Raw genomic sequence first — 11429 nt, forward strand, 5'->3', positions numbered from 1 at the left:
CGTCCCATCTGATGTGCAGCATATCCGATGGAAGATTGGCCGATATGACCAAAGGTTAATTTTTAGGTTTAACTGACCATAAAATGTCTATACCTATTGTGTGCCCCCACAAACAGTCCCTTTTTTTCTTTCTCTTCCGGTTTATAAATTGTAAATTGACTCTGGGGAGCACCACGGACTTAACAAAGAACAGGTCTGCTAGACTGAGGTCTCACAAACATTTTTTGGGAACATTATGGATATGTGTATGTTTATCTATGTAGTCCGTTCGTAGGTTTATTTAAGAAACACATCATTTTTTGATACAGCAGCAGAATTTTTTCAGTGCAGTTCCTATTTTCTTTTGAATAACCAATAGTGGCCAATATAACCCAGCTTTAGTGTGTCTTGAGGACAGAGTTTGAGAAGCACAGCATAATATGCCAAAATACATGATCTCACCAGACAGTGAAGGGGGCGATGTATTTTAGCCATGCCTCCATACTATGGAGCGATGTATGACCATAAACTAATCTTCAACATGTACGTGTTCCTGCCCTTTTTTTAGTTAAAGATTATCGCTCATATACAAACACTCAACGATAAGAACGGTCATGAATCAGCTGGATCTTAATCATTATTCAGTGTATGTCTAGCTTTAGACTCACACTGTGTATAGGCCATTAAAACCTGTCAGCAGGCAACTCCCAGACAGACCATGGACACAAGTTGCTGCATTTAGCCTTTTTGCGCATTGAAGCTAGTACTACAATTACAGAGCGAGAGCTCCTCGTTTTGGTGGCGGTACAAGTGCCTCATATACATACCGCCTCCCGCCTTGGGTAAAAGCAGAATAGACAGGAAGGCACCAAACAAATACAACAGTCTCCTGTTATGGTACAGGTACGTTTTCCTATCTAGCATACCATGTCGATGATCAGAATGTTACCACTGAATGTCAAATTTATGAATGTTGACAGTGCGCAGTTGACAGTAATATTTCACGCTAACCGCAGCCTAACCGTCACATGTTCATGATGTCGACATGCTGAATGTTACCATTATGAACCGGTTGACAGAGTAACTAAATACTGTTATTAGTACAGTACTACTAAATAGCACCTTATTTTAAGTGTTGGGGCCCTGTGTCTGGCAGCACATTCAATCACCACCTGTAGAACAAATTCTAGACAACAAAGAGTAATTTTCACTCCACACTGTAACCAGTGTAGTGTGATCCAATTACGACACACACACACACATATACCTGGGGTAAACGGTAGCACTTCTTTTGCAGCAGCAGATTAATAGCACACAAGTCCAGTGTCTTGGTACAAGTGGTCATAGCTAGTTTTACTTCGTAGCACAGAATAAACAAGCCATAAAAATCCTGGCCTGTCTAGCTCTAATTGTACCCAATGTCCAAATCACACAAAACAGCATTTATTTTTGCCATAGCATAGCAGTCTCTCTGAACAGGTCTGTCAGCCTGCTCCCCAGGTAGTGAGAGACTATCCAGAGAAATTGACACCTTTTATCAGCCTCTCACAGGTGCCATGGCAATCATCGGTGTACGTATATCATAATTGGATCACACTGAGGACAGTGCCGAGTGAATATTATTCTTTGCAGTCTATCTTATGCTAAAGGTGTGGAGTTTCACCTATTTATTCTCGTTCATTTAAAGCTGCAGTAAACAGGTACATCTTATTTTCAATTACCTTATTGTATGTGAAAAGTAAAAAAGAAAAACAAAAAACAAAAACTTAAACACAGAAGGCTGCTCAGTTTTACGTTTTAATTCAACAATGAAGAATCCAGTTAGTTTTCATCAACGTTGACTGTCTGTAGACCTGAAAATGAACAGAGGTCATGATGCATTAATGACTAATTAGCATGAACATGACAATTTAATTAAAATGTGTACAACACTATATTATCCAAAACAAGCTGTAACATCCAACATGAAAAAAAATTAACAGAAAAAATGCTTTAATAGGTAAAAACTTGCCATAGGGTTTTTACTCTAGATTATATTGAGGGCAATTTTTCATCCCTGAGGCCAGCGTTTCTCAAGCTTGGACCTACAGATGTTTCTTAATACACCTATCCTAAATACACCATGCAACACTTTTAGTTGTGTGTGCGACAATCTATATACGGACCTTGGCGTGGAGAAAAAGTAGAGGCCGCTTTGTATACAGATTCAGATTCAGTCACACACAGATATACAATTGTTGTATTGCAAATATAACCTGCAGATTTGTGAAGCGGTTTGTCACATTTGTTTCTGACTAAGGGCCGTATTCAATTCGATTCACGTACGCGATAAAAGTTTTGCCTGCTGGACTTTGCATACATTGCGTATTTTAGCAGCGGAAACTTATCGTGTGCGTGCCAGAGATTCACCCTATTCAATTCCAAAAGACGCAAAAACGGAGACACGTGAAGTCAGAACAGGCAAAAAATGGTGTCAAAATTGGGGAAATCAGCCTGAACCCGTCAAAAAGATGCAGAAACATAGGGGATCAGTGTAGTAGTGCCCGATTAGTCCTAATTAAACTGTTTGGGGTACTTAAGTTGGTACAATTGCCTCTAATTAGCGTCTTTGCACAAGTGATGGAGAATAGCATTAAGCATTTTTTTTTTGGGAGAAAATTAGTAGTCCTGGCAAATTTGGGGTACTTGAAAATGGGTGTATTTAATAATCACTAATGTGAAGTTTTAAAAAAAAAAAAACGCACCTTAAGCAAACACCTGCAATCAATAAAGCACCTCACCCATACTTGCAGACCCCCAAAAAGTCTATTTTGATACTTTTTATCATTGTACCCCCCACTTTGTATTTCTTCGCCCCCCAATTTCAAACTGCTTTTTCGAGGATACTTTTTTTCAGGGTTTTTGGTGCCGTTATCCTTTTTGAGGCTGTCCCAGGGGTGCTGAGTGGTTTCCCCACCTTTGCACCCCAAAATAGCAACTTTGGAAATTTTTTCTCCACCTATTCAGAGGCAAATGTTTTTCACCTATTGCATTGCGTTGCATTTTCGCGTACACAATAAGTGTTTGCAATTGAAAACGGAGATATGCTTCCGCCTGGTGAAAAGTCATACTTTTTTGCGGATCTCGGCTGTTCACTTATTGAATACGGGCCTAAGACGCATGAGAAATAGACACTAAGCGCAAGCAGAGTCAGTTGGAAGTTCTGTTTGGTACGACTGCAGCAATAGTGTATGAGGAAACATCTGTAGAATGTACTTTACAATGGGTCAGTTAGGAATGACTGCACTTGTGCTCCAGCTAGGTGGACTGGAAAATATGAACTGTTAGGGCCCTGAGGACAGCTTGAAAAACACTGCTCTAGATATTTAGCCCAACAGTTTCTATGAAAATAGTATAATCTAGTAAACCAAAGACAAAAATTGTCAGCCTGCATATTCAAGGAATATAGAATCCCTGCTTTGGCTGAAGTCTATAGAAAAAGTTACAGGTAACAAAATCCCATCTAAGGGGAGATTAAGGCCCTCATTCAGAGCCGTACGCTCTGAGCAGAGCGCACGCTCTGAATGAGGGCCGCCCTCCATAATTATGCAGCGTCCCCCTGGACGCTCGTATAGCTGTGGGTCACCACCCACAGCCTATACGAGCGTGCAGTTTGATGGCCGCGATGGTCTTGACCATCGCCACTGCGAGCCGGAGCCTGCGGTTGAGTTTTTCAATCAACATCGACAGCACGCCCCCTTTGATCAGACACAACGAGCGAAGGAAAGTCCTTTGCTCGTCGCGTCTGGCGCATGACGGAGCTCCCGCCGTTGTGCGCATGCTCAGTGCACAACATCGACCCACTTGCAAGCGGACAGCCGCTTGCGAGTGGGTCTGAATCAGGCCCTAAATTCCCAGCTAAGTGCTGCCACAAGATTCGCCTGCACACACAGTATTATATAAAACTAGTCAAACATCGCTAGCTTTCCTGAGCACCTCTATGGGGGAAGAGCGATGTAAATTAGCAATGTTACTGGCTGTTAAGTGCCTTTTCCTGACCATTCCAGACACACTTTGTGGCCATCATGCTGAAATGAATTTCCCCATAAATACCCCCAAATGCTTGTGACTTGGTACTTCAAGAGCAGAAAGTTTAACTATGTAACAAGTGACAGGTGCTCTTGAAGGGAAAAGTAACCAATACAAAAAAGAATAAACACTACACATACAGCTACAAGTTTGTATTCTCCTCAAAAGAGGTCGTTTAACATTTAGATAAGCATTTTTTTCTCGCAGAAAGTGTGATTTTCACATTGCAATGTTGCCTATTCACTGTAGCCTAAAACTAGGTTTCTGAAACCTGCAGCAGCAAACATTAACAATTCCTCACTGAATACTTTTTCAGGACAACTTTTTCCCACTCCAAACAAGTGGCCACACAAACAAGAAAAACATGACTTATCCATTGCAGATATCCCCATCATATAAACTTTTAAATCAAATACCAGCACATGTAAAGTACCCAAAAAGGAACCACTAATGCAGTTTGCATTCACTAATGTGAGATATTCTAATTACCTATGTACAGGGGATACTGCAAAGGACTGATATATACAAACACATTAAACAGATTAGTAAATCATTAAGAAAAACAATTGGTACCTTTGTATGTTGTAACTGGCACATATGTGACCAATGTGTAGAGTTTATTGGGGGAATCTTCATCCTCATTGCGCTTTCTGGACAAACGAACACGTATGCGGTACGGAACATTCCTGTACACAAACCGCATTAGGTTAGACAAATACCATGACATAAAATAATAACAATTGTATTAATAACGTTTATTATTAAGTTCTATCTTGTATAGGACAAATATATTTCAGAGCTAGTAAACATTTTGGCTAGTAAGATAACTGAAGTTTGTAAACCTTAGGTTTTTAATCTTTAAAGAATACCTACTTATTACACAGTGCTTTACATAGAATATTTATTCCAGTTAGTCCCTGCTCCACAACTGCATAGGTCAATCAGCTTCTGATGGAAACAACCCTACCAGTAGATGCTTGGGATAGGCATACGAATATCCTTACAAAGAACTGAGGATCACATAGGATTGAGGTTACCAAAAGGTAAATATGGGCCAAGTGGTTCTTGTCTGCCATCAAATTCTATGTTTCTATGTATGGACTGTAGGAAGGAGCCCAAGCAAACTACATAGTGCCCTGACCAGTGGGGCCCTAGTGCTGTGCAGCAGCAATGGCACCAATTTCACAAACAGTCTTATGTATTGTAGATGACAAGGTATTAATAGCACAGTTATAGTTCCACATCTGTATTTCAAGATCCAACACGTTAAACACATTTGCACCCGTGAATAGATGCACCTGGAGCAAATGTGCATTAGTCCACTTCATGAAATTGTGCTTGGTAAGGACCCTTTCAAAGAAGCATTCAACTGTTTATTTACTTTATGTCTCACCGGCATATGCTGCAGCACCAATCAGCATTGTAACCAGGCACCAGTCTCTGGGTGCAGTGCAACTTACAATCTAAATTCCCTTTTACAAACACCGTGGCAAATTAATTTAAAAGTCAATAAGTCCTCTAGCAAATGAAGAAAATGAAATTAACAATATATGCTGCCACAATATACTCACAATGGCCTGTGCATTGGATGGGTGATTAAAAAAAATTGCCTATAGCAAAGAGATTCTGCTAACCCAGCATCCAGACATGGTGTTCTGCCAAACTGGAGACCGCTCCAGTCACTTGTAAATATATGAGGGGCAATCATACTATATACTAAAACAGGTACAAAATGGATAAACACACCTCACTCCTTTAGCCCAAACAGCTTTGTTCAACCTTGTGTCTATGCGTACATCAGGGGTTCGCATCTCTTTCATTGCAAATTTACGGATCTCCTTTAAAGCACGAGGAGCTCTCTTTTTGAAGCCACTGAAAATACAAATGAAGCAATTTTAAACATGATACATTGTCTAAACCTGTTACTCCATCATTTATAATAAGGGGGTTCTCAATCAAGAACAATTAACACTTAGGTGTTTATTTACTAAGCTGTTAGGAGATAAAGTGAACGGAGGTAAGGTACCAGCCAATCAGCTCCTAACTGCCATGTCAGGCTGTGTTTTAAAAATGACAGCTTATTGGCTGGTACCTCATCACCCTTAGGGGTCTATGTACTAAGCAGTGTTAAGCTGGGTACACACTGACAGATATATCTGTCCAATCTGTCTGATGGGAAGGAATATCTGGTAATGTATGGGAGCAAACACCAATAGAAATTTTCTCAAAAACCCTGGAAGAGAGACCAGATTTTCCTTTCACTCAACAGATATAGCTGTTAGTGTGTTCCCAGCTTTAGGAGACAGAGTGAAGTGATAAGGTGCCAACCAATCAGCTCCCAACTGTCATTTTTCAAACACAGCCTGTGAGATGGCAGTTAGGAGCTGATTGGCTGGCACCTTATCACTCTGTCTCCTAACACTGCTTAGTAAATAGACCCCTTAAAGTTTTATTTTAGACTCAACTGACACAAAAAGGACTTTATATCAGTTTCAGGGTGGGAAGTATCATGCATTGTATACTGCAAGCGATACATCCCGCTAATTATTGCATAGTGGCGTTTATTAACACTGTATGCATGTATAATTGCGAATAAAAACACTAGTGACAGCTCTTCCATTAAGAGCTGTCCTTTGCTTTGTAGGTACATCCTGGTTTATGACCCAGGAGTCCTATTGCGCATACGCGAGCCGCAGGGGACACTGGGAGGGATTTTCCTGAGGATTTACGCAAAAAGAAGCCCACAGGGCTCTATTAGAAAACACCATCTACAGACGGCGTTGCCCATCGGGTACTAACTTCAGGAAGTTTCATTTCTAGGACTCGATACATAGGGGGGAACACTGTCATACCTTCACAAACTAGTTTTCAGAGGTTTGACTGCATTTCAGTGTTAGTACATACCACCCTTAATGTGTACATTACGTATAACTTAGGACACAATACTTTACGGTTACCAAACTAGGTATTCACCACCCATCAGCCCCAGTACATGCATGCAGCCGGACAGAACACTCAGACTGGTATTGCTATATAACAGTATGGGCACTCACATTCCATGGATCCGTTTGTGAATATTGATGGTGTATTCCCTAGTCACTACCTCGTTGATGGCGGAGCGGCCCTTCTTCTTCTCACCTCCTTTCTTGGCAGGCGCCATCTCTATGGAGAGAAACACACACACAGCAGTGATGAGAGACACAGGATACAGCCAGCGCCCAGACTGTTATGGCCCGTCCCGGCTGCAGCTCCGTACAAGAAGGGCCAACAGCAGCCCCGTGTGTCAGCCTCAGGCTGTCATTCCCCCGGCTCCGCCAGCCCCGCACACACTGCTCCTGCAGCCAGCCTGCTAATACCGCCCCCGGCGGGTAGGTGGGGAAAGCCCTGACAGGGTGCACGGTCACCGGGGTCAGTGCTGGCAGCCGGGCGGGCGGATGGCGGAGGATAGAGGGACAAGCCGGCTCCGGCGCGATACTCACTCTCCTAGGAACAATGTCGGAAAGGAAGGAGAAAAGGATTGTGGGTAAGGTGAAAAACTCCAGCACCGACGTTACGCTTCCGGGTCGGGTACGTGATGACGTTACGCAGTATGGGCGGAAGTGGTAACCAGATAGAGGACACCAGATAGAGGACGCCAGAGCAACAACCGTCCTGATTGAGCCTATGCTCAGCCTGTAACAATGATATATGATGTTGATGTCCTCCCGGCCTGAGAGAGCAGCGTTGTCTAAGCTTGTATGACCACCAGAGGCGGCCGGCAGCGGTACTCAGACAGCAACAGTGCCCTCTCAGGCCGCGGACCGAGAGGACATCAACATTATATATCATTGCTGCTGCTGAGGTTTTGAATCAGAATTTATTTTATTCGAGTTTGAACGCAGGTCTCCCACTGTAATGGTTATGGGCCTCTATACAGCTGTGTCACAACTATTGGTGTATTGTGCACTGTAGGAGCTATAGGTGTGATATAGCGGCCGATCCGATGGATTGGTAAGATAGCGCTGCTATAGTGTACTGTGTATGGGCATGATATCGGCCAGTGAGCGCTCCCGTGGGGTCGTACATCGCACCTCCAGATCTTGCTACATGTTTACTTGATCTGGGGATGCGATGTACGATCCCATGCATCGCTATGCAGGTGGGGGAGGGGGTGGCGGCATATCGGGAGGTAGGGCAGTGGACCGTTCCGTGTGTGTGGACTGCCCGATATGTCAGCCATAGGTTGTGTTGCAAGGTGCATTTTCTTACCGTGTATGGGCGGTTTAAGTGTCATGTAGGGACACAGCAGTTCTGCAGGATTCTGCTTTGTGCACAAGTTATGTCAGTGATCTGTAGAGCTATGTATTGCACATATGAACTAAGGGCCTGATTCAAACCCGGTCGCAAGCGCTGAGCGCTCGCAACCGGGTCGTGGCCCAGAGCACATGCGCATGACGGAGCCGGCTCCGTCGTGCGCATGCGCGAGACCCGGATAGCGACGTGCAATCCGTCACTCCAGGTCTCGCACCAAAGGGGGCGTGCTGTCGATGTTGAGTGACAGCATGCCCCATTTGGTGAGCGGTTGCCCAGACATAGGCGTTCCCATGGGAACGCCTACCGTTTGGGGGCGGCCCCACTGACATTACAAGTGATGTCAGTGGGAGAGCTTTCGGCTCTGTTTGAGCCGAAAGCTCTCTGGGGCTTGCGGCCACGAGACCTTACCAGAAGGGTCTCGTCGCAAGCCCGATGGTCTTGACCATCACAACCATCATCCAGGCCGCTCGCATTAGCTGTGGGTGGCAACCCACAGCAATGCGAGCGAACAGGAGGCCGCGCCATAAAAAAAAAAAAAAAAGACGCCCTGATTCAGAGCGAACGCTGCCGGACGCTCTGACAGAGTGCTCGCTCTGAATCAGGGCGTCTTTTTTTTTTTTTTTATGGAGCGGCCTCCTGGCTGCTCGCATTGCTGTGGGTTGCCACACACAGCTAATGCGAGCAGCCAGGATGATGGTCGCGATGGTCAAGACCATTGCGACCATCGGGCTTGCGACAAGACCCTTGTGGTAGGGTCTCGTGGCCGCAAGCCCCAGAGAGCTTTCGGCTCAAACAGAGCCGAAAGCTCTCCCACTGACATCACTTATGTCAGTGGGGCCGCCCCCAAACGGTAGGCGTTCTCATGGGAATGCCTCTGTCTGGGCAGCTACCCCCCCGGCCCGCCCACCAAAGGGGGCGTGCTGTCACTCAACATCGACAGCACGCCCCCTTTGGTGCCATCCTAACTTGCTGCTACATCTTCCTCCGCGCCTAACCCATCTGTGTCACACCTGTTTGTCTGCCCCTCCATTTTAGAATGTAAGCTCTTTTGAGCAGGACCCTCTAGTGCTTCTCCCTACTGTATTTTCATTTATCTCTTACTCCCCACTAGGGCAACTAACACTGCTTATGTGGGTGTAAATGTCGCTAATATAGCAATGTTTATTTTTCTTGTCCGTGTATTGTAAGTCACTGGTTACTTATTTGTTTATATACTTTGTAAGGCGCTACGGAACACTTGTGGCGCCATATAAATAAATTATAATAGTAATTACTTGCTCCCATTCACGGTTACAGGACTTTCTTCGGGATGCACCCACTCTATAGAATACCTTACCGCGCACAAAAAGACTTTCCTCTAGTCTCCAATCCTTCAAGTGTTCCCTGAAAACTCACCTCTCCAGGTAAGCTTATCAGATTCCAGAACCGCCCACATAACCTTCATAGCTTCCATATTTAATTACATCCTCTTTCACAGTCCACACATAGTCCTTCTTTCACATCCTCCTGATATTTGGCCGACATTCCAGTGTGACTGGATCATGCAGCCCACCAAGAAACTGTGCATTCTGGCTGGACCAAAATGCAATATATAGCACTTATCCTTGTGTATCGATGCCCATTTCCCTATAGATTGTTAGCTTGCGAGCAGGGCCGTCCTACCTATATATCTATCTGTTATTACCCAGTTAACATTTAATGTATTACAATTGAAAAATATATATACTCTCATTCTGTTAGTCTTTTTCCATTGTACGTAGGGAATATATAGTAATTCAAGTTGGATGAGTAAACTAATATATGTTGCATGGTGAAATGTCCATCCATTTATAATTTTATGTAATGAATCTTTTATAAAGACATAGGATAATTTTTATGCAGCATGTATAAATGATCAAGTAAAGTATAATTCCCAATTGAAATGGCTTAGGTCATGCGCTGTTATATAATTTTCCGCCAAGGACCGAATGGACCATTATACATTTTTTTATATATAATATTAAATTGCAATTACAACTGAAGCGTTGCGAATGATATGATCTCTGAAAGTGATATAATGCTAAAAGGACCAAGGTCGACGTCATCTGATTCCTGACCAGCAAGCTCCTACTCAAAAAGCACTCCTTTTCTAATAGCCATGTCGTGAAACAATGGCACACGGCACATTAATGTCACACACAACATCTGAGGCATGCACAAGGCTCCTGCAGATCAGTCAAAGCAATGTAATGGGTCTGGATAATGACCAACTTTGTTAAAACATGGAGACAAATTTACTAAGCAACGGGTTTGAAATCCCGGCAGTTTTGTGGTATTTAACCGGTGCTATTGCATTCTGCATATTTATTAAGCTTAAACCTGCTGCAAAACTGCTAACATACCATACTTCAGAATGGAGTAAAAAATTAAACTACCATTAATGGTTTTACTATTAGAAGAATAGAAACCCCAGATTTACCAAGCGGTGGGTTTACAACCTGTTGCAAAACTGACACAATCCTGCCCAAGTAAATGACCTACCTCTGAGCAGGCGGGTTTGCAAGTACTGCACAGATCAACAGGACCCATTCTGGCTTGAATAATATAAATAACCGGTTAAAAAATGCTTTTTAAAAAAAAAATTAAACAAAAAAAAAGTGTTGGTGGCCCTCCCAAATAACCAGCCCTGCATAGGTAGCAAAATGCTATTTTTTTCCCCGCCACATTTTCCATTTGCACTTAGGCACAAACTGTATCCAAGTACTAAATTTAGCTTTTGTGGAACAGTGTGCGTGTGAGGATTAGTAGTAGTTTTTATTAGTTAAAAAATATATTTATATATTATGCTTTCCCCATGAAATCTGGCTGTCATCAATGCAAAATATCTACTATGGAGCTTTGATTGTCCATTGTGCTGGAAACTTTACCCAAAATGCAAACCTCACTCTATGGTGTCATTTTATGTTTAAGTTGTTTTGATGTAAAATTGCCTACCCTCCAACATGACCCGATCCATTAGGTACAAAATGCTCTGTTCCTGGACTTCACACATAATTAATGATTGCAGTCACCTGTGGTGAGGTAGGTGATTGATGAGACAAGTGTTTCTA

General features: G+C 43.2%; 1 protein-coding gene across 1 annotated transcript; it reads right to left on the reverse strand.

Moving 5' to 3' along the window:
* Positions 1 to 1763: 1763 nt before the first annotated feature.
* On the reverse strand, positions 1764 to 7631 carry RPL31 (ribosomal protein L31). Its single transcript, XM_088454187.1, has 5 exons — positions 7527 to 7631; positions 7101 to 7209; positions 5794 to 5919; positions 4621 to 4733; positions 1764 to 1832 (listed from the first exon to the last, which is right to left on the reverse strand). The coding sequence occupies exons 2-5, from the start codon at positions 7205 to 7207 to the stop codon at positions 1801 to 1803; spliced, it is 378 nt and encodes a 125-aa protein (XP_088310313.1). The 5' UTR covers positions 7208 to 7209; positions 7527 to 7631; the 3' UTR covers positions 1764 to 1800.
* Between the last annotated feature and the right edge of the window lie 3798 nt (positions 7632 to 11429).

Source organism: Taudactylus pleione, unplaced genomic scaffold (assembly GCF_031769625.1).
Source record: "Taudactylus pleione unplaced genomic scaffold, aTauple2 ptg000609l, whole genome shotgun sequence".
Classification (NCBI taxonomy): Eukaryota; Metazoa; Chordata; class Amphibia; order Anura; family Myobatrachidae; genus Taudactylus; species Taudactylus pleione.